The 25,963-nt window shown below is 35.4% G+C and overlaps 1 protein-coding gene across 3 annotated transcripts in view; it reads right to left on the reverse strand.

Annotated features, from left to right (window-relative positions):
• Window positions 1-21,368: 21,368 nt before the first annotated feature.
• LOC116769907 (uncharacterized) overlaps window positions 21,369-25,963 on the reverse strand; it is a 32,361-nt gene continuing 27,766 nt past the window's right edge. For all 3 annotated transcript variants that reach the window (XM_061527825.1, XM_032661105.2, XM_032661103.2), the window contains 2 exons: window positions 23,936-24,046; window positions 21,369-23,858 (listed from right to left, as the gene is read on the reverse strand). In XM_061527825.1, coding sequence (XP_061383809.1) covers window positions 22,896-23,858; window positions 23,936-24,046 — 1,074 coding nt within the window. In that variant the 3' untranslated portion in view covers window positions 21,369-22,895. The remainder of the gene's footprint in view (window positions 23,859-23,935; window positions 24,047-25,963) is intronic.

The following is a 25,963-nucleotide window of genomic DNA, read 5'->3' on the forward strand; positions in this document are numbered from 1 at the left end:
TCGGAACAAAATGAATAAATGTATTCAAACATTTAATTTGTCTTATGTTACTGATCTGTTGTCCGAATCTATCTCCTTTATGATGTATAACACTATATGTCGCAAGGGACTTTCATCATATTTTCACTAATTAAGTAAATATAACACCATATGCTTTAAATACAGAAGCTGGAAAACTCTTAGAATAATGTTGTAACGAATGTATTATGTAAAATTTATTAATAGTAACACAGTGTTATTTCACATATAATTAATGTTAAAGTAATAGTGACTTTCTATGTATTATATATTTTATTAATATAACATTCAACATGGCGGTGCGCGCGCGCACTTGGTAGGCTTCGTAAAAAACAGAGAATCAAGATGGCGGCAGTAGTCGGCAGTGCCTAGTGATGCTGACGTCACAGGGAGACGTGTCCTTGTCTAGCCAGCTTTTTATTAAATAAATTGTTTAGAAAACCTGTGTTTTAATATCCCGAGTGAGCATTCGCGGTACGACACAATGGTACAATACCACCTCCCTCCGATGTACGATGTGGATATACGAGGGTCCGTCACGAGCTCGCGAAACGAATCGATAATACAGTGAACAAATCGATCAACATAATTAATAAACGAAATAAAATATAAAAATGATAAAATAAAATAAAATAAAAAATAATAGTACTCACCGAAATCAAATGAACCAAAAAACACGAGTCCAAAACAAAAATTGTAAATAATTGTCAAAGTATCACAACACGGCACAAGTCACTGCAGCGGTCTTCAGGTCGAGTTGGAATTGAAGAAGTGGTCGTTATGTTAAATAGACGAATATCATCATGAAGAGCGGCTGCGGAAATATTATATGTTAAAACACTGCGCTCCCCGACCGGGACACCCAGCACACGCTCGTTGGAAATTTACCGAAAAAATAATAATAATATAAATAATAATCAACAAAAGAATTTCAAACAGTAAACTGGAAATTCTTATTAGAATCTGTGTGGAGGCGCGCGTGCTTCGACTTCTTTATTATTCAAAAAATTGCGACGTACTGAGTGGCGCTAATAAAGTCGACAGGAAGAGCGGCTTTTCCTAGCGGGCCGAACGTTAAATACTTTTCAAAAAATCTCCAACGAGCGTTTTGAGCCAAAAAATCTAACCTAACCTAACCCTGTCGGGCGGGCGACTGGCGGGCGCGTAGGGGCCGCATTGCCAAATATTTTTTTTGCATCTCGGCCGAATTATGCACTTGTATGCGACTTACGTAGTCCCTTGGCTGTGTTTGTGTTGGTGCGTCATGTACCGATTGGGCATTTTTATGTCTTCCTCGTGTGTGTGACACGCACACATGCAGCACTCACGAAATTTTTATCTGTGTGCGTCGGTGGCCCTTCGGCGCGAAGTTTCTTTAAAATTTCGACGTGTTATGTAAACATGGTGATTTTTTTTTAGCATTAAAATATTTAGGTGCCGCCCTGAGGGGTCGACGGCCGTATTTTTCGGGAAGTCTGACTAATTTCGCCAAAAGCATTCCGTTTGGACACGAGCCGGCAGCAGGAGCCCGTGTCCAGGCAGCGGCAGTATCCCGGTCGACGAGCCGGCGCGGGCGCATTTAAAAATATTGAATATGACTTCTGGAACAGTTATTAGTCCTCATGACGAGCCACGCCGCTGTGACTCCTCGCTTCCTCGTGCGTTCGTATCAGTATATCGTCCTCCATATATTTTATTGAATGGAATACAAAACTCTCGACACTAACTCGCCATCTCTGAAGTGCGTCATCAGCGATCCATTCAAATAGAGTCTTATTAGATACTAATTAGCTAATTAATTAAACATATTTATATAGTATTTTTTATAATAAAAATATAACACTCGAGGAACGTAATTATAATATCCATACATCATAATTAGCTAGGAAAGCTTGCCTCCCGACAGGGCCATTAGCTCGTTACAAGGGCTTTTACAAAAAAAAAAGGGCAAAATATATACAATTTTTCATATTAATGCTAATGTAATATTTAGAGCGTTAATGATATTTCTAACATTTATTTTATTTATATTTTTGAAGTGTCTCGTATATATAGAGTGTGTTTAACGTTCATAGTTGCCTCGTGCTCCGTTGGGTCGCTATATAAAAATACCTCCGAAGAAATTGGAGCAAAAAATATTTAGTAAAGGTCGCCACGGCTTCACAGGCCCTCTAAAAATAGAGGACCCTTCTAACTATCCCGCGGGCCGAATGTTCCAGGTGAACCTATCCGATCAAATAGAAAATAATAAAAATTGCTTCAGACCATCGCACGGTCGGGACTATTTTTAAAATAATAATTTTAGATTCGGCGTCGCTTTGTAAATAATCAAACCGCATCAGAGCCGTTCAATTATATATAACCGGGCTACCAGCGGCCGCTCGTCTGTCCATTAGGTAGGGAATAAAGATATTAAGTACATTCAGTGTTGCAGGACCCAACACACGGACGTATAGACGGACGTGCTGTAGTGTATGTGGCGCGATGACATTGTTTTATCTTAATTCATGTGAAATGATTGTGTCCTATGTCACATGTCGGCGTATTAGATCGATAGCGAGGTTTGTCGGCGAGTTGTCGGCGAGTTGTCGGCCTCGCGTCCTTGTTACTAGAGGACATTTCGTATAACTATAACTACAGTGAGCGAAGACTCGCACTACTATTCATTATTCGTCGCATGTTTTTTGTTAATCATAGTCATATTTACCACAATACGTTGATGTGATACATTATGTTTATGATATAAAAACAGTATTTAATATAATATTTGGCTTGAAGCTTCTTCAAAGATCCTCTGTTCTATTGGACGCACACACAGACACATAGGTAGGCTGCGTGGGCGCAGGTTCTTAGCCACCTTTTGTTTTGGACACGCGATTAGAGATTAGAACGTTTTATATTCCAAAGTTCAGTTTGAGAATAATTGTAATTATGTATACGCTGTTACATGTATCGATAATAAATGTTAATAGTGCATCAAGCCAACGAGTTTTACGACTGAAAATGATTTCCAACTAAAAAACGGCCACAGGTTGATATCCGTTTATTACAATTTAATATCCAAATTGGTATGATAAATGCGCATTAAGTGCACTCACATTATTACGCGTATATCAATATTAACTAGAATGTGTTCGCAATCAGTCAAATAGTGCGGATGTTATTTTTAATGTATATTGCGCCAATGACCCATTCAATTAGGAACCAGGGGGGTCTCTCGGGACCCCGACCGATTGAAAAACCTACAATGTACCTGATATATAATTAATATATTAATGGTATATATAATAATGCTGATCGGAGACGTCAATATTATCAATCTGATTCGCCATAACAACCTCAGTTCGCTCTACCTAAACCATATAGAGTAAGCTAAAGATATATTAAGATAAGTCAGCACATGTAGAGCCATTTCATCGCACGTGTAGAGTTCACTTGCCTCCGACATACAAGTATAAACAATTGGGAATATAGCGCCACATATAACGTTAAATCGACTGCTGTTTGGCGTTCACATCAGCGGTCATAGTTATGACTGGCTATATGTTTACATAGATAACTCGTTACTTTACATGTTCTTATAATAAATATATCATCATCGTAGTCAAATAATACAAAAACAATGACAGAACAGTCGAGTCGAAGCGTGACATCATACGGGTATAGCTTCATAGCCGAATCGTTAATAGACTCTTAACTAAATATAATTCACCTTGCTAGCTCCAATGACACAGCAATGACTAGTGCGATATAACGCGACCCACACGACCTTGTCTAGGAGATACGCCGAAAATGTACACGATGTCGAACGAACAGGATGTGACGTACCTGGCCGCCCATTATCACGTACATTGTAATTGTTTGGACGGAGTTTTAGTGATATATTTAATTGGTTCAGAACTATAAGTTCGTTGGTGCCTCCGATGTACCGTTGGCTGTGAGTCGTTGTGTATGCGAACGATTTTCAAATAGTTCGTTTTATCATAATAGATGCGCGGGCGCAGCAAGGTCGCCAGTCAAGGACAGTCGCTGGCCGTGGACGGTGTCGCCCGCTAACACATTATAATATTTTGTTTAATAGTTCAATGATCTCCGTAGGATTGATTTAGTTCTCGCGCGCGGTTTTGCTTCTGTCCTTTCTGGAACTTTTATATCAAACCAAAGTTTGATTATGTGCAAATGAGAATCGCTCGAACGTATGTTTAAAATAAAAGCAGATAAACTTCATAACATAATTTGTATATATACAATATTATTTTCTTAATATACAATTCGCGAGTGTAATTCTCGTTTGTCCAAATCTATGTCTATACGTGCTCCAGAGGCGGAGACGGCGAACAGGTTCGTCACATCTAACTATGTTGCCGAGCGTTAGGTCAGTGTCGACACACGGACGGACACACGGACACACACAGAGAGACACGGTGACACACACAGAGAGACACAGAGTCGCGCTTAGTTTCTATAACTAACTCGTCGTCGACCTACCATAACGTTCGCTGATGACCTTAGGCTAGCGGCCGTTGACTTGCTTATACGAATTTTAAACACGCCTTAATTGATTTAGTGCTGTTTGTTTCTCTATTATTTGAGTTTTATTTTCCATTCAAACTGTTATAAAAAACTATCGGCACATCTTGTTATAAACAGTTTCTTAAATTTGGAGATATTAAAAAAATATTAACTTTTTCATTCGAATAATATAGTATGTAAGGTTTGAATTAATTACAAGCAAGCGGACAGACAGACCGATTATCGTGCAGGCTAGGTATGTGTAAGTAGTAACGACCGCCCCAAGGTCATAGAAGACGGATCTATGTCCTAGGTCAGCACTACAACAACATTTGATAGTCATTGTGGATGGATCTGAAAATAGAATGTGCTGAGAATATTATCAAGACTAAATATAAAGTGGATATTGAGACTCAATATACTAAGCAAGTATTTTAGACTAAAAAAATACAAACTTTATTAAAATACGCTACATACATGAATTCCTTTCTGAAGGATGGGAGAAACTATGAGAACGAAAAGCAGAAATATAACTAATATGTCGTCCAGCTTAGACTCTTTCATTTTTCATAATTCATCATGTACATATAAAATACATAGCCAGCGTCACAGCGAGGACGGTTAGCACAGTTTGGATTTCTGCTCATACATGTGTTAGTTTTTTGTGATACATGTGTCAATGTCCTTTGAGAAGGTTAGCCAGCACACCCGCCTCGGACGGCCGGCGATAGTTGTGACGTTCTAACGATGACGTCACCGACTAATATTATATACATGTGTAGACAACTATGCCTCTCCCTACCTTCACTAGCAATACTTGTATATGATACACAGCATGTTGAGTATATAACTCACTATAGCCTTCACCGTCTTATTTGCCAGGGTGTGAGGTAATAAAGATGATTATTTTTTTATAATGAAATGTATGAATTTTGTCTGTGTTTATTAATGAAGCCTTGTCATAGGTTATGGTTAGATGAACTAGCGACGTAGGCCTAGGTCGTGGAAGACCTTGGAGTAGTTGGCGGAAGTCCACGTCAATGCACGACACCGCCTACATAGATATATTAAGAATATTTTATAAGACGAACTCAGTATATATTACGAATTATATAATTTAAATTCTAAGACAATATCAGCCAAATAAATTTTATATAAATAATTTAAAATTCCAAAAAATATCATAAAAGATAAAATAATTCTGTATAAAATTCACTGATTTTGTGTTTAATGAGAAAAAATCATTACCTACTTTTAATAAATGTTAAATTATCTAGACTAAACGTAGTCCTAGGTCGTGGTCGTAGTCTAGGTCGTGGTTGTGGTCTAGGTCGTGGTCTAGACTGTGTCTTAGTTTCAGGTCATTCACCCTAATCATTGAAATCAAGGCGGACTTAGAGTTAGAATGATTTCGTATGCGGTGTTTATTTCATACTGAATATTGGTTACTTTTCTTTTACTCGAAATAAAAAATAATGTAAGATTTTTTAAAAACATTCTTATAGTAAACGTGCTATATATGAAACATACATAATTAAATTATTTATTATAACATACACGTACTTTTATATTCATTATACCTTAGAACGTAATACAAAAAGTAACAAATGAAAAATAACTGAAGAAATCATTTCTGTTATACGGACATACTACAGTATGAAAGTTTTATTAAACAAAGTAAAGAAATAAATAACCATTGATGACATTAAGAAATATTTCAACATAGAATTAATTTGATTTCATTAAAATATAAAATTATTTCAGCACACTCTTTTATCCGACGGCGATGGAAAATAAGCTCTGCAGGGCACATGACATACCTTAAAGTAATATAGATATAATTCTATATATTTTATTATAAAGTCCATTTGAACAACTCGTACATATAGTTTTTAATATGGTTTACGAGAATTTTCCGCCATTATTGAGACCGTCGGTATTGTTGTGAGTTTAAAAAAATATCTTTTTAATAATTGTGATCTTTATTAAATACATAAGGCAAACTATTCGCAATAACTCCTAACATGTGTTTTGAAACCTCTAAACATGTTTTATGTTATGGAGCTGTGTTTTATGTATGTGTGTCGGTGTGTTCGTGTAATCTATTTGTGTGTTTTGAAGTCGGATCCGCACCTCCCCGTTAGAGTAACAACCGATCGGCCCTGACCGCCTCTCAGACCTTGGAGCGACGCCACACTCCTACGTTAATATATACATACGTGTTGAATACAACATCATTATATACTCACTCATTGTAACCATCCATTGTTATTTACTGACAATTTTATTTAGATATAATTTAGAAAATTTTGATTTTTTTAAATAAATTTATTTATTTTATAATTCTCTTCATTCTCATATATATGGTATGGTGTTAAAATTACTAATACAACTGATTTTCGTTCGAAATAAGTGAATGTTTTTGTACGAACCCAAATTAGTAGAGTTCGTTGATCTTTGGTTTGTCATTTAAATAGTTATTTGAATGTGTGTGCAAGTTGCAATAAACATCTAATGGGAGGACCGAAAATAATTAAAAATAAAACAAAAAACGACTTCAATATTTAATTGTATTCTTTAACATAATTATACAAGTTTAGAATAGCTCTCGGTACAGCAGTATTCCCTAATATAAATTCCGGTTGCCAAAAAAAACTAAATTACTATTCAACCAATCGCCATGACATTAAATCAGCAGACAGGATTCAGTCTACGTGATAACAGCTGGATAGAGCTGGCTTGTGGACATTTTAAATTCCTTCAACACATTACATTTATAAATACATTTATATATACTAGATTAATACTCGACAATTAACTATATTAGTCGAATAGAAATGTCATTGTTTGTTGTTTAATGACGACAGACACATTGAGGAACCTGCACGTATTTAAGTAGTGTACATATGTGTGTGTGTCAAAGTCACACCAGTGTGTGTAATGATTGTCTTTAATAATTTAACGTATTTCTTATATATTTCCTATATAAATATATCTACGTGCACTTCGCCATATAAACTTTGACTGTGTTTCTCGTTCCTCCGTTTTATCAATACTCCTAAAAGGATAAAAAAGAATCTCTTAACGTTATAACATTATGTTATTAAATCAATGGCACGTACTAATCGTTAGTTGTACCTAACATTTAAATCAAAATAATACAGTCAGTTTTATGTTCTAAGGGAACATTACTAAATTTATGAGGCCGTATAAAAATGTGTGATTTTTAAATGTTCCACTTCAGATTCGACCGTTAGAGATATAACTGTCTGGAGATCGAGACAGTCTTCACACCTGGTACTGAGCGATGTCCATCACACACAACTCCAATGGACGACTCCTTGGATCCTATTACGGTAATGACACTAGTAACTCTGTTAATCAAAATGAAAAGCTATACAATAGGATAAACAAGAATAATATGAACCAATGTGACTGGTCAGCGTAGTGCGGTCGTTTGAGTTATTTTGGGCCCTCGATGTACATAATGATGGAGTATATAATATATATCTGTTTATTGGCCTAAACATTAGTCGAGAGGTCGTTAGCCGAAGATTGGGCGTCATCGCAATGTAGTGTAGTGAATAATCTAGATGCAACACAGATGCATCGGTTTGTGTGCGTGAGGCTTCTGAACGTCTCTACGGGAGCTTTGATCTGTGGAAGTCAGATCAAAATATTGACACACTCTGTGATCCTAATGAATTTTTGTTATTTTTTCTTATATATATAATGTTATCATATTATATATATAAAGATCTCTAAATCCTAGACTCATATTCGAATCTTATTATTTTGTAATATTTTTAATGTTATCTATATGTATATAAATAGGTAAGTTCATAAAAATAACTCATTTCAGGACATCAAACACTTAATTTTACTTATAACGTATCTGTAAATCTGTGTACGATATTACGGCTCGCTAGTGTAAAGTGCGATGTACTGCAGTACAACGTTTGGAAAACATTTTTTTCTAAATATGTAACGTGGTTCATTGACCCCGGTCATTATCGGCGAGTAGATGCGCCGGCGCAGATCTCTCTTACCTCGGATCGAGTTTTGGACTGTTTCATTCGATGATTTGCTTATTTTTTATGAATATACATAGTTCGTTCACCCGTTCCTAAAATTGTGGCTAAATGTTGCATCTTACGTCAGATATCACAGAGAATTAAATTACAAACGCGCAGAATATATGAACATTTTGATTTAACTGGTCATATTCTTAGAAAAACTAGAAAAAGAGAATAAAAACAAACCGAATATGTAACACACATATCATGTAATACATCAAACATTAAATAAATATACAAATCCATGTTAGCGACAGTACATTTCTTTACCTCGTTCGATACGTCTGATATCTAAACCGGGACATTCGAGACGTGTCTCCCTGAACTTGACTACAACTATTGACCCTTCTTGACCTCGTCTCCGAGGGGTGGATGTAGGGTAGCGGGTTAGGGATGCTCTGATTGTATGGGGGAGATGTGTGTCTGTCGATAGCGTGACCTTACACCGCCGACATGCCCTCTGCCATCATGTCGCGGTAAAGGACGATTATATTAGATAACCTGAATCTGTATACGTTCACTGGTCCGCGGTACACGTCCAGCCAGACATTTTTCTGTTTAAATATTGTAATGGTAATGCCGATTTTCCTTTGTGTACAAATCGCTAAGTCCTATCCTATTATAATAAGACGTACATTCGCGTGGCTAAACAACTTGCGTCGACCGCCGTACCCACTATAGAGCTCCGTAACAAAGCCCTAGTGCTTTGTTTCCTTCATTTTGCTTCCAACTCTGTCTATGCCTTTGTAATGATAAAAATATTTTAGCTTTTTAAGAGGATGTGACTTATTACACTTTTTTGTGAAGTTTCATAACTACAGAATGGCGGGCTATCATTGTTGTTGAAATATGAAAAAGGCGCACTGAAGTCATCAAATACTAGGAGACGCTCAGCAGACACTAACGATCGTGACAGCTCACCCGTCTCCACACACTCGACACGTCATTCGACTCCTGAAACCTTAAAACCTCAACAGATCCCGAACTAATCCCGAGCGGTCGACGCGGCCCCATAAAACTATTTCCCATAGCCGTGACCTTGCAACTAACCGCTTCCTATGAACCACGTACGAGGGGAACGGCGACAGAGTCCCACGAGTGCGAGGGAGACGAAATAATAACATAAGAAAAGTAAGGTCTCCGGGCAGTAGGTCAGCGCGTCTAGGCTGCGTCTAGTACACACACACACACAGCACACACGGACACACATACGACACGGAGACAGTCAGCAGGAGAAGTTCCCACTACACTACAGTACACTGAACCAATGGAAGAATTACGTTCTTATAAGACTTTCAGATCTCTGCTGGATGTTATTAAAGCTAAGATGATAATTCGTTACAAAATTATATTCCAATTCCATGAGGATCCCCAAAAATAAGATTCAGACTGGATTACGATAGTCTTTTAGAGTATTCCCGACGTTTTTGCTAGGGACTTTAATGTTAAGGACCAATTTCCATTTTATCTGATGCAATAACTAAACCAGGTTACTAACTTCCTAGCTGTACTCTGATAATGTGATAGTACACACACACACACACACATATGAGCGTATCCACGGCACACATACACGCTCCACTACATTCTTAAGCGAGTTTGCGATAGGGAAATACTATGGAAGGAACTTTATTACAGTGTGCATTGAGTTTGCTGATGTTGTATAGGGTTTAAACCTGGCTTTACTTCCACAAAAATAAAGTTACGAACTGACAAATTTATTTATTTGAAGTAATATGATAACTTTATATTATCACATACTTACGTAGACAATATTTAATAGGTCGTCACTGTAAACAAAAATCTTTTAAGTGTATCTCATACACATTATTCATATCTTCCTGTGAGACGCGAATTCATTGACTTTATGCATTATATAATATAATACGTACATTATTGTATTAATACTACTATTATCTTACCTAAACAACAACTAATAAACAAATGCGTCTGTAAGGTTGACAGTTACAACATTCTCCGCACTTAGATCACTCGACAGACTTTGACTAGTTATGATTTTATGATAACTTATATATTATATAACGCCTATGTTGATTTCATCTGTTTTGCATGTAAGAGAGCATGCAGTATCAGACACTATAGATGTTTGAAAATATGAAAATTGTATGGCATTCAAACAAATATTATAATGAATCTATACAAGGAATCAGAACTAATGTTGTCCACATTATTAACTTACTTTAACATCTTTAAATCTCATATTTCTCCTAAACACATACTAACCTTGTTAAAACTCTCCGTGAGTATGCGGAACGCGCACTCCTTATTTTTTAATATAAACATCATTTATTTGTATTTTAATTATATAATTCTTACATCTTATTATAAGATCGCTTGGTATTGACAAGTGTTATACATTATTATACGATAGCGTCGTCATCCGGCTAGGCTCGACCGATCGCGTTACAGCCTTAGCCACAGCCTTAGCTTTCGTAGTAAGGGGCGATAATTAAGTCTATTAATAAATTCATTCTATTTGCTTTATGATATATAACGATTTAATAACTATTTAGTTGTCTGCAATACGCTTGTAAAATTAATTATACATAGGAAATAATTTTCATGATGTTATCTTATTTCTTCTCATATATTATATATAAGAATAAAAAAATGATTTTTAATCAAAATAAAGCGTTTTCTTAAAATGCTATAGGAACTGTATAGGAACAGTTGCTATATGAGAGCCGAAACAAAATCTTCGTAAATTATAAAGAAATATCGCAAATATAAAAATCGTCTGTAAATAATATAAATTCTATTTCTTAAAACTGAAATGTATTTAAATCTTTTCACTTACATAACAAAGAACGCGTGAAATAATTACAGCTAAGACAAAAAAATTGTAATTTTATTTTTGCCGACGGCCGAACATCTTGAAATATTCGGAATCAAACATGTTTAAACATTTATCACAGAATTTTTGAACTATTGTAATGTTTTCATTTCTGACGATTGTTTATAGTGTATAAGATTAAATCGGTTCACACGGCCGGTCGCAAGGTAGGTACTGGATAATAAGAAAAATTGCATTTAACATATTCGTTATCCAGTAATAAACACAAAAACAACGCGGAACACGAGAAAGATACGTTTATGAGCAATACTGTTTAGTGAACTTATAAAAAAATAATAATAATACAATTAAAATAAATGATCAGTTCCATAAAATAGGGTCCCAAAGAAATACGTGTGTAAAAATTATATAATATACGTGTTAGTTAGTCAATATTATTTATTCCTTATAGTTATGAAATTCGTCAAAGATTGAAGTTTTACAGATATGTAGGCGGAATAATAATAATAAAAACGACAAGGCAAACACATACACTTATACTGTAGTTTGTTGAGAACTATTTCAAATGATAATTTGCCGTCGTCCAAGACTGCTGTGCATTTAAAATGTTATACAATGTCTCACAATACGCGACCCTGATTGATAGACTCACAGAGCACTCTACGGTATCTTTTAAGACATGAAATTTTAAGAAAAAGCCACTCTACATGTCACCCTCATCTCCTTTGTTGCGATCCTCACCCCATTCTTAAAGAGTAATTATTGTATTCAAGAGCTTCTAGACTCTACGTCTAAATGTAGAGCTTGTTTGAAGATTTGACGCTTTTATTTAGGCAACGGATAAAATAAAACTCAGTAATAGATTTTCTTTATATAGATTTTCTTTATACTTAGGCCTTTATTTTCTAAGTATGAGTTAATTTATATCACATTAAAAGACTCTTTCTTGTGTAATACAAGTGTTCAGGCTGTTTAAAATAGCCAGGACTAACGCACTAACGTACTAACTTGATGCGATACAGTCTCCTTAACATAAGAAAACACTAGCTTAGAAAAGTCTCATAGAAAACACCAACCTGTTGATGATAACCCGCTTACTCCACAGACGCAGAACAATTTAAGGTTTGTTCACAATATGAATTAATTTCAAACTAAATATTGTTTGTTAGGTATGGTGTGGGATAGTTTTTTGGTACAAGCAACTCGGGAGACGGGATACAGTTATTTATGAAGGCACTATTGTAATTTCCGTCTAGAAAACATTTTCAGCTTTCCTAATGTTTAATAGTCTTAGATCTACGAGATGATGTAAAAAGTAGGTACATGTTTTTTTACATTGTCTTATATTTATTTTTATAACCAATTATACATTTAATTTGTAACTCCGACAAGTTTATGTCATTGGGTATAATTATTTTTTATAAGGTAAATATGATTTGGTTTTGAATACAGGATGTGTGAAAATCCGGAAGTGTATGCATTTCTTGAATTTTTTGACTGTGAACTCTTTGACAGTGTTTTTTCTGAAGAGAGTTGTTTTCAGTGACGGAATGTATAATGAGAAATAGAGTCTTCATTCATGTTGAATACTAATATCATTAGAACGATTTTATAGTTAATGAATATATATATACTCGTTCTTTATAATACTCGTAGATTCCTAGGTAATGTTATTTTGGTGATCAGGAAGCTGGTGACGCAAAATTCATTAATACAAATCGCGCCTTTAATGTGTACTGTATTTTTTTTGTTTATGGCAACATATTTGCAACATTGACGCAATTAAATTCTTTCAATTTAAGTTCTACATTCTGTTATATCTTAATATATCGAGCCCGCGCGTATTGTAGTGTCTGAAGCACGTCGTTAGAGGAGACACACTCAGCTAATTGCGAACACAACCAATAATGACCGTCCTGACGCTCAACTTAACTAGAGATATCCGAGCGAACAATGACTATTAATACAAAAATAAAATAAACACAAAATGGAAATACAAAACCGACGACATTTGTAATTTAAAAAAGTAATGACGTCCCATTTCGCGCGGGACGGAGAGCTCAAAAATTAAACACGCTCCGCACTGTGCCAGTTAAAATTATTTTTTCACGTCCTCTGTGTGCCTCGACCGCTGGCAGAGAAAAAAAACAAAAAAGCCACCCACACAGACGCACGGACACGACGTGCGGACGAGGATATCACGCACACACGCACGGGACGTGAAACACAGGCGAGGACTCGACGACAACACACATGCAAACGAATGCATTGAACACACACACATCGTCACGCCATACCGCACACATGTATAAAATTCGGTATTCCTATAATCAAAAATGAAGCATCGGTGTGCGTGTTCATCATTCCCACGCATGCATAATATGTTAACACGCTAGTTCTATAGATTGAAGCCTTCCGTCGATCGCCAATCGTATTCTTTTAACATTAAAGTAGATTTTCGCTCGCTCGCATATAATGATTGGGCTGCATTCGTGTATATGTGTGCGGCGATGCGATTCGTTCGTTTTGTTCCTTTTTTAAATTTCACCGTTTAGTTCAATCTATTTATTGGTCGTGGGTATGTGTGAGTGCGGTCACATGTGTACACGTGCCACTTGCGCGTGTGTGCGCGCGATCGCGAAAGTGCGTAGAAAAATTGGTGGGTATAATTATATATTATCAGCTATCAGGCTGCCCGCGGGTTTTTTCATGATATCGTTATATGGCAACATTTTTATATTTTATAAACGTTATTATGAATTAAATTAACGTCGAGGTTCATGGAATTACTAATTTTATTACTAGCAACATTAAATACTGGTGTCAAAGTGACTTCTGAACTGTTTTTAAATATTTTAAAACAGCTTTCGCTCTAAATTCAATGAAACCTAACATCTAATGAGAACTTTAAACCGAATCTCATATTCCGTGGAGCGTAATGTGTTCAGTATGAAACATTACATAGCACTTACATTTTTATGATCTCACCGTTATTTGAATTTCTAACGTACTTAAAGCAGACACACACCGGGAGCCGTGAGCTTGCTACAGACGACCGACCGTTATATTATATGAAAATGTTTATTAGACCATACTTGTATATCAGCACACATACGTGTATTAATAATTATATACGTAGTTAGTGTATCTTAGGTCATCCTAATTGCTAGCTACCGCCGGCGACTGGACCGAGCCCGCGGGCGGATTCATTGGTTCCGAAATAATATTAACACATACGAACAAACTGACTTTATGTATGTAGAAGGAAACGATGTACTTGACCGAAGACATTTGAGGTCCCTCTTCAGACGGCAGCATATAAACAAATTAATGCATCAGATTGGTACCACAATGGAAGTATATAATGCCTTCGAAATTAATAAATAATTTATATATAATTCTGTCGTAACGTGTTTGATGTCCGACATTTGATACAGTTCCAATATTTTCATCCAGAGTGTGAAGCGAACCCGCGGCATGAACTTGTATGTGTATATACATGTGTGTGACATGTGTGTGTCTGTGTATGTGTGAGTGTGCCTGGTGAAATTCAACTTGTTCTAAGGTGTACCGTCAGAGATCGCGAACATGCTGTCTCAACGAATTACTTATAACACTATAATCATAATATTAATTTTCGTCTCGCATATGATTACTTTGTTATGTTCATTTTAATTTTTTATCCAATTCCCAAGATAGGAACTGTGACCCGTAACTAAATCACTACGTTAAAAAAGAAAAGAGTATAGCAATCTCTCGTTAGAGTTATCTAACGAGAACAAATCTGTCTCGAAGCTCTAAAAGAACACATCAGAAGTCATAGGAATTGAAGGTATTTTGAATGAAATCTCGGCCGATTCTTGTCACGTCTAACCATATGCCTCCCTGATGATAGTGTCAATTGAATTCCTCTCCATACAATGTGTATTCAGTCCTCGGTGTGGTGATTAGATGTCCAAAATTTACATCATGAATTCGCTTAGAAAAAAATAAAAATGGCGTTTCTTCATAAAATATAAGAATTCAAGCTTAAAGCTACTTAAATAATACAGAATTTCTTAATTATCACAAATATTTAATTGATAAGTTTGAACTATGAACCGATGAAGATCTACACACAACTTTTTTCTGTGTTTTGATTTTTTTTTCCTATTGATGTTCAACCAAAAATGCCATTTAAATGAATTGGCACATATTTTACTTTATATACACATATATTTATATACAATACCTAATTATTTTATTTTGTTTTTATACATATAGTCATTATAGTTTTTAAGTTCAATAATCCAAAATGTTGGTACCAAATGTATGTTTTTGAGAGATGACAGTAACTTTATATAACAAAAGTATTGAAATTTCTCAATCGATAAACGTGTATAAACAAACATACCTCACTAATATTTACTATAAAAGACGATTAAATAAAATCTAATCCACACAAAGGATAAGCGAAAAACGTTTGTAATCATTAAAAACTGTCTCAAACCCCTGGCATAGAGTAATGTAACGTGTAACAGGTTGGCAGCCATTTTGAAAAAGTTTTTTAGTGCTTTCGAATTTCGGGTACCTAGGACGATGACCTCGCGTCGCCCTACAGGGCCCGTTCTGGGAAACAGACCGATGCCTTCATACACAAAAGGTTTCTAATGCCCTGTTGAGACATTCAAGGGCTGGAGAGCCAGGTGTATCGCTGGCCGTGGCATTATTTTCACCCCAGCCATACAACACATTACATAGTTTGTCCTCTAAAGCGATGCTTTTTTATTATTTCTAATTTCGCGAATCAGTCGAAGGAGCGAAGTCAACTACACTTTTATGAACCGAGTCCGCTCGGTGTGGCCGAACACATTAAACATAATGAACTCCTCTCACAAATGTCATAATGAAATATACGATTGGCCGTGACTGATTTAACAGCAGTCGATTGATAATTTAATTATATTCCCACAAAAATACAATAATATTATATAGAGCAGCGAGATGAGAAAACTTATTAAGGTATTGTAACTTTATTGACGTAGACCAATTGTTACAATAACAAGTCAAGACATACACAGACATATCGAGAAATACACAGACATGTCGACATATACATAAATACAACATGACTAACTGTTTATAATAAATGTGGTCAACATATATAACAACATTATTAGATTTAACCGCACATTTTGTAATTTACTCCAAGTCACCTCGTTTCCACTCGCTGTGTTCATTCTGAATACATTTGTAAACGTCGGTTAGAAACTATAACATAACTCTAGTTTCATTTTAATATATATTAGAAAAATCATTATTATTATTTCTGTAAAATGTTTTTACTCTTAATTTTTAAAGTTTTAAACGAGTTGAGTAATACTAAACATAATTCCGTGACTGATTGTGTTACTGATGTTTAAAAGTTCACAAAATAAATGAATAATCTCAGTGATCTGTGGTTTATATAGATAGTTTTAGGTTTAGTTTTGTTCCAGAGTCTGTTACGACGTTAACTAGTGTTGACACTAGGACGGAGTTATCATAACGTGATGTTAGAACAAAAATATTAACTGGCAGCGAAAGTTCGATTCTGTTGCGCTAAAAATCATTACGGAGATAATACAAAATAAAATCAAATTAGTCTGTCCTTTTCACGTATTTGTCCGGGGTGACCGCAACCCTCCCCCCACCCTGACCCCACACACAACCCTCCCCCTCCCCCCGGGGGTCATCGAAAAAACCCTTTTAAAGTGAAAAGTTAGCCCCTTGTCCCCCAACCTACATGTATATCTATTTGCATAATCACGAACCTAACTCGGGTAATTTGCAAATGGATTAATTTCACATTTAATTAAATTCTACTAGTTCCTTCAACTAAAATATCACGTAACAAACGTACAATTTTTACGTTGTACCATCAGGGAGAAGATTTCTTAGATCGGCTATGAAACTGTACCACGAACATTATACACTGATGCCGCCGACCTGACAGTGTCAAACCTGCGACATGTAAGTCAGTAGTGAAGCAAGTGTGTGAGGTGTAACAGGTTACTGTACATGTTAAAGTTACGACAATAAATCTTGCAGTCGTTTATTGAGGAGCGATCGTGTTATGTGGAGGAATCCAGAAAAAATATATTAAAGCCGTTTGTAACGAGCCCTCGGGGTGACATCCTCTCCGACATGTCGGGTTCGCGGGGTGTGGTACAAGGCATAACAGGGAGAGGTCGCTAGAGGTCGGCTGAGGGGGGAGAGAGTAGTCATAGTATCCCTTATTGTATTAGACTGTTAATCACACACATTTAAAATGTTTTCAACAAAATTATTATTTGAATAAAGTTAAACATTACATTAGAAACTCATTTTCGTTCTGTTTTAGGGTACTGTCTCGAACATCTCACGATTATAAGTAATAATTGTAAAAATATTATTTAATTCATTTATTTTTGAAGTCTAACCTCTTTTAAAATGTTATATATAGATGATAAAGGAAATAGCAAAACTTTGGTAACATTTTAGTGGCTTGCATACAAGGGTAAAGGAATATGTATTTATAGACCTACATTTAGGAAGACCCAACAAAGCTCCGTCTGTCATAGAAAGCTTTGTTCCGATCTGGAAGCTGAGTAAGGATTATAATTCTTTCTCAATAACGCCATAAGTAGCTGTGTCTGAACAACTGCCAGTTATTTCAAAAGGACATTAAATAGTTCACAAAAAAGTCGTAAATATTCTAAGTATCAGTGCAATTACCTTGATTATTAATTGTAGAAACTTCCCACTATGTATTAAAAAACGTTTAAGTGAACATGAATGAAATCGTTAAAAATGTTTTTAAAGACAAATATCGGTTAGGATATGTATGTAACATCCTGCTTATATTCTAGGGTAACAAGTGTTATATAATGACATCTAAGTAACATATATCAAGCGAACACTCGCTTGACTCCTTTGTCTCACGCCTGACTGTTATCCGAGTCGACCCCTATCTAAAAACGCTTTAGGAATAAAACGCGTAGAACACTCCTGAAGGAATTAGAGGGTTCAGGGCAACTAATAAATCGGTTAATGATAACCTGACCGGCCGATACCATTACGTAACATAATGTTATACTGGCGCCCGCCCGGGACTCCGTTCACGTTAACAAAACCTCTTATAATACTCATGAATTGACTCACCATTTAATTATTATAGAATACATGGCACAATGTACTTTCATCAGTGATGTATTAATTTTGATTCATGTTAACTTGTACTTGGTCACAGACAGCCACAGTCTACAGTCTACAGTCTACAGTCTACATTCTAGAGACTAAGATTATCCAGCATCCGGATTACTACAATTCATACTACAATTATTAAATCACGGACACGTTATAATGAGAAAGGCCCAATGATTTGTGTCCTAACCGTTTTAATGGCGGACATATTTAAAACGTAAACTTTTCCCTCGCTACCCACATTTCGGTAGTTAGAAGGGGGGAATGAGAAAAAAGGTCCTCCCGACGTGGGGTAAAAATTGCGTAGTTTTAGCTAATCTGCATGAGGGGGTTGTTTAAACTGGGACGGGGTGGTTTAGGCTTTTTAGCGCAAAAATGAGGGCGGCGGGGCTCGGATGTATAATGCGAGGAATCTATTTATGTGTTGCGAGTCACGTGACAAGGATTTAAGTAATGAAACAGGACCCGAATTAAACAGCCAGTGCCGTGCCTTCGGAACAGCCTGGAGAACTTTATTACATACGGCATCAAGAAGATCTGAATATGTTTTTCATTTAAAATGAAAAGATTACTTGATATTGCCTCTAATTCCACTTTAACGAATCTTCATCAAAAGTCACAATATCAGTATCATTACATGAAACTATTTAATTAATATAATCCATTACAGAACGCGTCGGACGGGATCTCGTCCTATGGTCACCCTATCCCCCGTTAATATCGGTTGCTATAGTGACGCGATTACTGCATTTACCGATTTTTCGTAGCTTTTTCCGTTGTAATCAAATGAGGTGCGACGTGTGGAAGGCTCTGGGGGAAGGGGGGCGGCCGGGGGGTGTGAGGGGGTGACACGCGTGTACTCAATTATCTGCAGTGAATCAATAGAGATGAGGGTAGTTGAGGACGCCTTTATGTTTATTTGGATGGTAATTTTTTTTGGGTTCTCAAGCCCCTGTTTTATTGTCGTATCGTCGTTAAAGCTGTAAGCGGCCAGATTCCTCGGTGATATCAGTTCGTTTCCGTATTTGATGTCGTTGAAATGGTTGTCGAAGTTTTAAGATACAATTTCTTGCTTTGAAATTCCTTCGATAATAATTTTTCTTCCTGCTTGAGTGGGCCTCATAATTTTTTTACTTAAAATTATAAAACAGATTAACGCCTGCCGATTTTTAATTAAAATATTTTTTTGTACAACAGAAAAATAATATTTAGTTTATTTTTCGTATTAATTCCATTATCTTTAACACCATTAGTACTACCATTGTTTTATGTCTTACTTTAAACTTGTTGTAATAAACAAGAAATCATGTAATACATAACGGAGTCATGAAGACGCCATCTGTGTAAATTTTCTGTAACTATTATTTCATAGATTTTCCAAATTCCTAGAACCATCCCCCTACTAATTTGTACAAAATTTAGTAATTTTAACACCACCTCATAGATGGCGCTTATAGGAATAGACAATAAAATACTTCTTAACCTGCCTGCACGAGACGACACCCAAACTGTGACTTCTACTAATGCTAATACTGTTTTCACTCTTGTTATAGTTACCTTTTCGGTATGGCTTACAGGACGGGGGAAAACGCGACTAACTTTAGAGTAATTCCACGCACATGAGATTAGGGACGAATAAATCTCCGGATAAATTTTTGAATTTCAATTAATTTAAAAGGAAATTCTTAAGATGTATGTTTAAAATTTTGAGTGAAACCAAAATGAATACATATTTAAGAGTATTAAAGAAATTTTAACACTTTTATTAATTGTAACAGAGGTGGTGATAAAATGGTTTTGTAAAACTGATTAAGCACAAAAAGCAAAGATAGTGCTACGGTGTTGTTTAAAATACAAATAAAAATAACTTTTAATAAAAAAAAATATATAAATTGGAAAAAAAATATTTTCAAAACAGTTTTTCCGAAATAAGTTTTGTTATTTAAATAATTTAATAGATATTTATTTAAATTATTTCAGATTATTATTAAATATGTTTCAATAAAATTATTTCGAACGCAAAATACGAGTATGTATTTTATATTTAATACCTCGAATATTCATACATATGTTAAAATAAATAATATTTCTCAACCTTCACAAAATACGTATATTGTTATTAGCATTTTTAATTTACCTCGGTATTGTCGGACCCGTTTCAGGATATTTGAATCTTGTGTGTTGTGGAGAGGAACCTTGTCAGCATTCCATGGAATCGTAGTGCGGGTGCCGAGTCCATTTCGTTGCAGGGAGAGGAGCTTCAACAGTGCCTGGAACTTGCGACCCAGGTGTAGGTTTAAGGGCCCCTATCTAACGCGCGTTAAACGCTCACCTCCACTGTCCAAGCTTCTCTCTCTACCTAACCAAATTTGAAACGAACCTACTAAGGCTACCTTCGAAGCACGTTCTGAGAATGAATTGATGTTAGTTCTGGACAGAGCCAAGTCTTTCAGTAGGTTGTAGAGACATTAAGCTATTACACCTCTCACTCCCACTTCTATCGCGTACAAATTTACGACGATCCTACTCTTAGTGAGTGCGTTAGTGAGCTCGTAATACTTGTTGACCTTAATGGCGTTGTCTTTGGGGATGTTGGTTTCCCTAAGAACCGTAAGCTCTATTAGCACAACGTAAACGTTTAATTGTGAAAAACTTTTGTTTTAAGGACTCAGAAAAAATCCTCAGATAATCCTAAAAATAATTAAGTTGAAAAACAAATAATTGGAAATGAAAAATACGAAAAATAAAATAATAATTTTATATATTTCATCATTATAATCTAATATTCTTAATTTCACATTTACAATAGAATAAATAGCACTTAATACAACGAGATAGAATTCAATTTTGCTTGGCACAATATTCGTTAAATTTAGGACGGCACTAATAATAAAAAAATATAGCCTACGAAATAATAATACAACACAATTGAAGTAATCATAAACTCTGTAGAAATACAATAAAAAAAATGTTATTAAATAGAAATTAATACAAAGTTAAATGACAAATTTACTGTTATTGATAAATATAAACTTGGTTCCTTAAATATTGAAACACAAACGAGAGCTGCAACAACGTGAACCCCCTCGGTCGAGGTCTATGTAATTACATTTAGATACGATGTTCACAAAAAATAATAATATAGAATCGTCGGAGACAGAGAAGCGTCGCGTCGTTTGAAAATCATTACGTCTGTTGAGTATGTTAGTAGTTATTGTTAGTAGGTACATTACTCTTCAGCTGTGCTTGGTGTTTTTGTTTAATATTAACCTCAAGTTATCTACTTTACCTCTGACTTACTATATTTAACATTATTTCCTTACGACTAAGTAGAATTAAAACAGAAACGCTTACTCTACAACGAAACCATTCTAGTCGACATCTGTACACTAACTACGAGTGTAAGCTGGCATGTCACACGACATACGGAGCGTGTTCAGTTACGCGGATACCTACGTTAACACCGTCAAGTGAGAAGATAAAAAACTGAAAACGCTTCGAATGTAGTTTGATTATGCTAATTTGTTGTAAGGAAACATCTCGAATATTTAAAAATATTCAAATATGATTTTAATTTATTATAAAAAAATATGATTGAGCAAAACAATATTCCTTTCTAATGACTAATAATATCCAAGTTTTTTCATAACATCGATTTAGTGAGCAATTGTTTTATATGAAAAAAAATAACACAAGTAAATGTTAGCTAAAGTAAAAAAAAATATATATGTTTTTAATTAAATAAAAATAAACCAACTACGTGGACCACGTCTAAATATAATTGTTTTTAATCATATACGAGCTACACCTACCTATGAGATACGGAACATTGACAATTTGCCGAAATAAATTCATTTACACGTACTTACAGTTAAAGGCATAACTAAAATATTAAAGGACTTCTTATAAACCGAAAAACATATATAAAATTCTAAGAGGAAATATTACGTTACTTTCTTGTAAACTTATTACACATTGATAATATAATGAGACTATCTACGTTATAGTAACAATTTATAGACGAACAGACAAACCAACAAAAATATGTATCAGAAGCTTAGAGCAAGCTAACTAGTAATAATTTTTCTTTATACTAAGTGTGACGTCACAAGGGCCACACGCGTTATATTAAATAAACAAAATATAAAATCCTTCACTTTTCACTTGTAATGTGACTGACAATTTCTGACAGCACACCAACTCCTACAGAATACCTTCGAATTATTCGATCACATTTTAACATTCTATATACAATATAAAGGAGAATAAAATTAACTGGTAGAATCAGACTTCGCTTCAGCCTCCTCGGTGATAGTTATCATGGGAGGAGTGTCAAAACTGCATTCTCCAGGAGATATCTCATTAGTGAGCTTCTCAAACTTTGATCCAGCCTGAATGGAATCTAAGATATTAGTTTTGATAGTTGGCAACGAACCCCGCTTGCCTTTCCAAGCTTCCTTGTGAGTATCCTCATAAATAGGCTCCATTTTAGATATCTTTGCGTCATCTTGTACACTGGATGGTAGACTGTCAGCTCTACTGAACGATGCCTTCTCCATGTTTTCCATCATCGGCACAGCAACACCGTTTTCTAATTTCTTTTCCTTCTGATCATGCAGTTTCATCAGGCTCACTTCTCGTGCCTGGACATCTGACAATAACGGTCCATCCGTGGATCCTTCGATGCAGTATCCCGGACCCTGTAATGCATCGCTTCCTATGATGGAGTCTTGTTTAAAAATCGCTGCAGTCACGACAGGTTTGTCCGGATCCGTCGGAGTCTTTCCTATGAGTGGTTCCTGTGAGCTGTCGTGGACTATCGCATCCCCGAGGTCATCTTTGGAGGTTTCATATCCTGCGTACACTGGGTATCCAAATGGGCCCTGATCGTATCCCATTTGACTGCCATAAGAGTAACTAACGTTATGGGAACCGATCGAGGACATACTGAGATCAGATATCGACAGGCCCGTACTGGATAACGCGAGCGCTCTCTTTTCGAACTTTTCGCTGCTTCTTTCACTGTCCTCTTCGACTATGATCTTCCTGTCTAGTTCTTCTGGAACGCGATGAATCAATGCCTGATTAGTGGATATTTGAGGGTCATGGTGCGGAGACGACACATGTGATTTGATAGGTCTATACCCAGCGGATTGTTGTACTTCAACGACGAATATACCATCGTTATCAGGGGAATACTTCATCTTAGTTTCGCGACCGTTTTTCGTGATGTCCTGTAATATATCAAGAGACTCCATTAATAGCAGTTACATGTAAACCCTAACTCATATTGCAAACGGCGAAACATTACATTTCTCTCTTCAGTTTCCACGATAAGGTGGTTGTTTTTGAGGGTCATGGTGAAGATGGAGCCGTTCGCTGGTGGAGTGCCCGCTTCGCCTGTGTCGTCCGGTGACTTCAACTGCAACAAAAAAATATTATTTCGTTAATATTAATGATAAACGTTACATTAAAGTAGTATTCATGTTTTTTCCATGATGAAAATTAAACTTTTCAGAACAATTACTTAAAATGCGAAAGTTGTCCCAAAATTTAAGGAACATTTGAATTTCAAAGCCATTTGTACAAAAAGTTTTGGCTAACTGAAATCCCAATATATATTGATATAATAAGAATCTTATGTTAATTTTCGAACTGCCAATATAAGAATGTTACAAATGTTATACTTTAAGACTTTATTAAGCTCGTGGAAAAAAAAATTTGAATACAACATGTTGAGAATTCATAATAATATCTAATCTATACTCTACCAGAGGTTAATTGCATCGCTTTATGGTAAAATGTTCAATGTTTTAACAAAAAATGTTATATTATTAAAAGTCTTATAGTTTATCAGTTGGATAGATTTATATATGAAAAAGTACTTTAATAATAAAGTCTTTTCTATAAAAGGATATGTATTCTAATATTAATATGGTGAACAAAACAATGATACAACACGTATTTATTCCTCCGCTAACATATACAAAATCTAAAAATAGTTTCCGTTTTTGTTTCTATTATAGAAGCGGAGAAAACGGGAAATATTGTATTTTTTATGAGAAGGAATCTCTAGTTAGCTACGCTAATGTTTTGTCAAAAATTTTGGGTGGTATAAATTTTTTTAATAATTAATATATATTTTTTAACATAGGATATTTTTGCGTCAGCCTCCAGACTAGACATATTTATGTATTGGCGAATTTAAAAGCGCTTTGTGAAAAAAGATAAACTTAATAGATAATAATGGGAAATAGGATATGATAATAGGAAAACAACATCCCCAAAGACCATGCCATCAAGGTTAATAAGTATTACGAACTCACTAAGGAATAGGACGCGGTAGAAGTGGGAGCGAGAGGTATAGCAGCTAAATCTCTCTACAACCTACTAAAAGACTTGGGCCTGTCCAGAACTCATATCAATTCATTCTTGGAACGTAATTCGAAGGCAGCCTTAATAGGTTCGTTTCAAATTTGGCTAGGTAGAAAGAGGAGCTTGGACAGTGGAGGTGAGAGTTAAAAGCGCGGTAGATGGGGCTCCTGAAACCTACACCTGGATCGCAAGTTCCAGGCACTGTTAATACCATTGAATGCTAAGAAGTTTTGTCCCTTACAGGTATAGTAACTGAACCAATCAATCAATCAAGAAATTGGTCTAAGTGAATAACATATTTTCTACTTTAAACTTTATAAATATAATAAAAAAGGGGCAATAATTTAGAAGACATAAAATCATGTTTATCTAAAAGTATGTTTTAAAATATTGATATAAACGATACAAAGAACGAACACGACATGACGAGAAGGTTCTAGTCCTCCCACGGACACCAACACATACAAACCAACAAATAACTTCCTTAACACATTTATAGATTGTTTTATAAGGATATCAAACATCTTTGGACCTGGTAAAAACGTTAATGTTTTATAATGACACAAAAGACGACGCGCGTCTCGTCTTACGGTGATCTGGTTGGCTTAGAAGTAATCAAAACATACAGTGAGTCGTTAATTAATAAAAAAATGTTAGTTAAATCTGAAAAACATATTTTTAATTAAAGTACTTTCAAGTTGTCTGATTTTAACACCAAATGACACACAATATTTTTCTTATACATAAAAAAGCATTTTTTTTAATTACATTAGAACTTCCACACTAATAAATGAGTCAAAGATTCTGTGCTGTGGGCAGCGGGACCCAGTCCTATACTACAAGTAAAGATGACTCATTTAACATCAATATGAATAAGTTCATTAATAAAGTCACCTTCGCTAGCACAAGGGGTCGCTGGCCGGTCGACGGCCGCGGGTATTTCGACTGTATTATTCGTCGGTCG

This window comes from Danaus plexippus, assembly GCF_018135715.1.
Source record: "Danaus plexippus chromosome 13 unlocalized genomic scaffold, MEX_DaPlex mxdp_15, whole genome shotgun sequence".
NCBI classification, from domain to species: Eukaryota; Metazoa; Arthropoda; class Insecta; order Lepidoptera; family Nymphalidae; genus Danaus; species Danaus plexippus.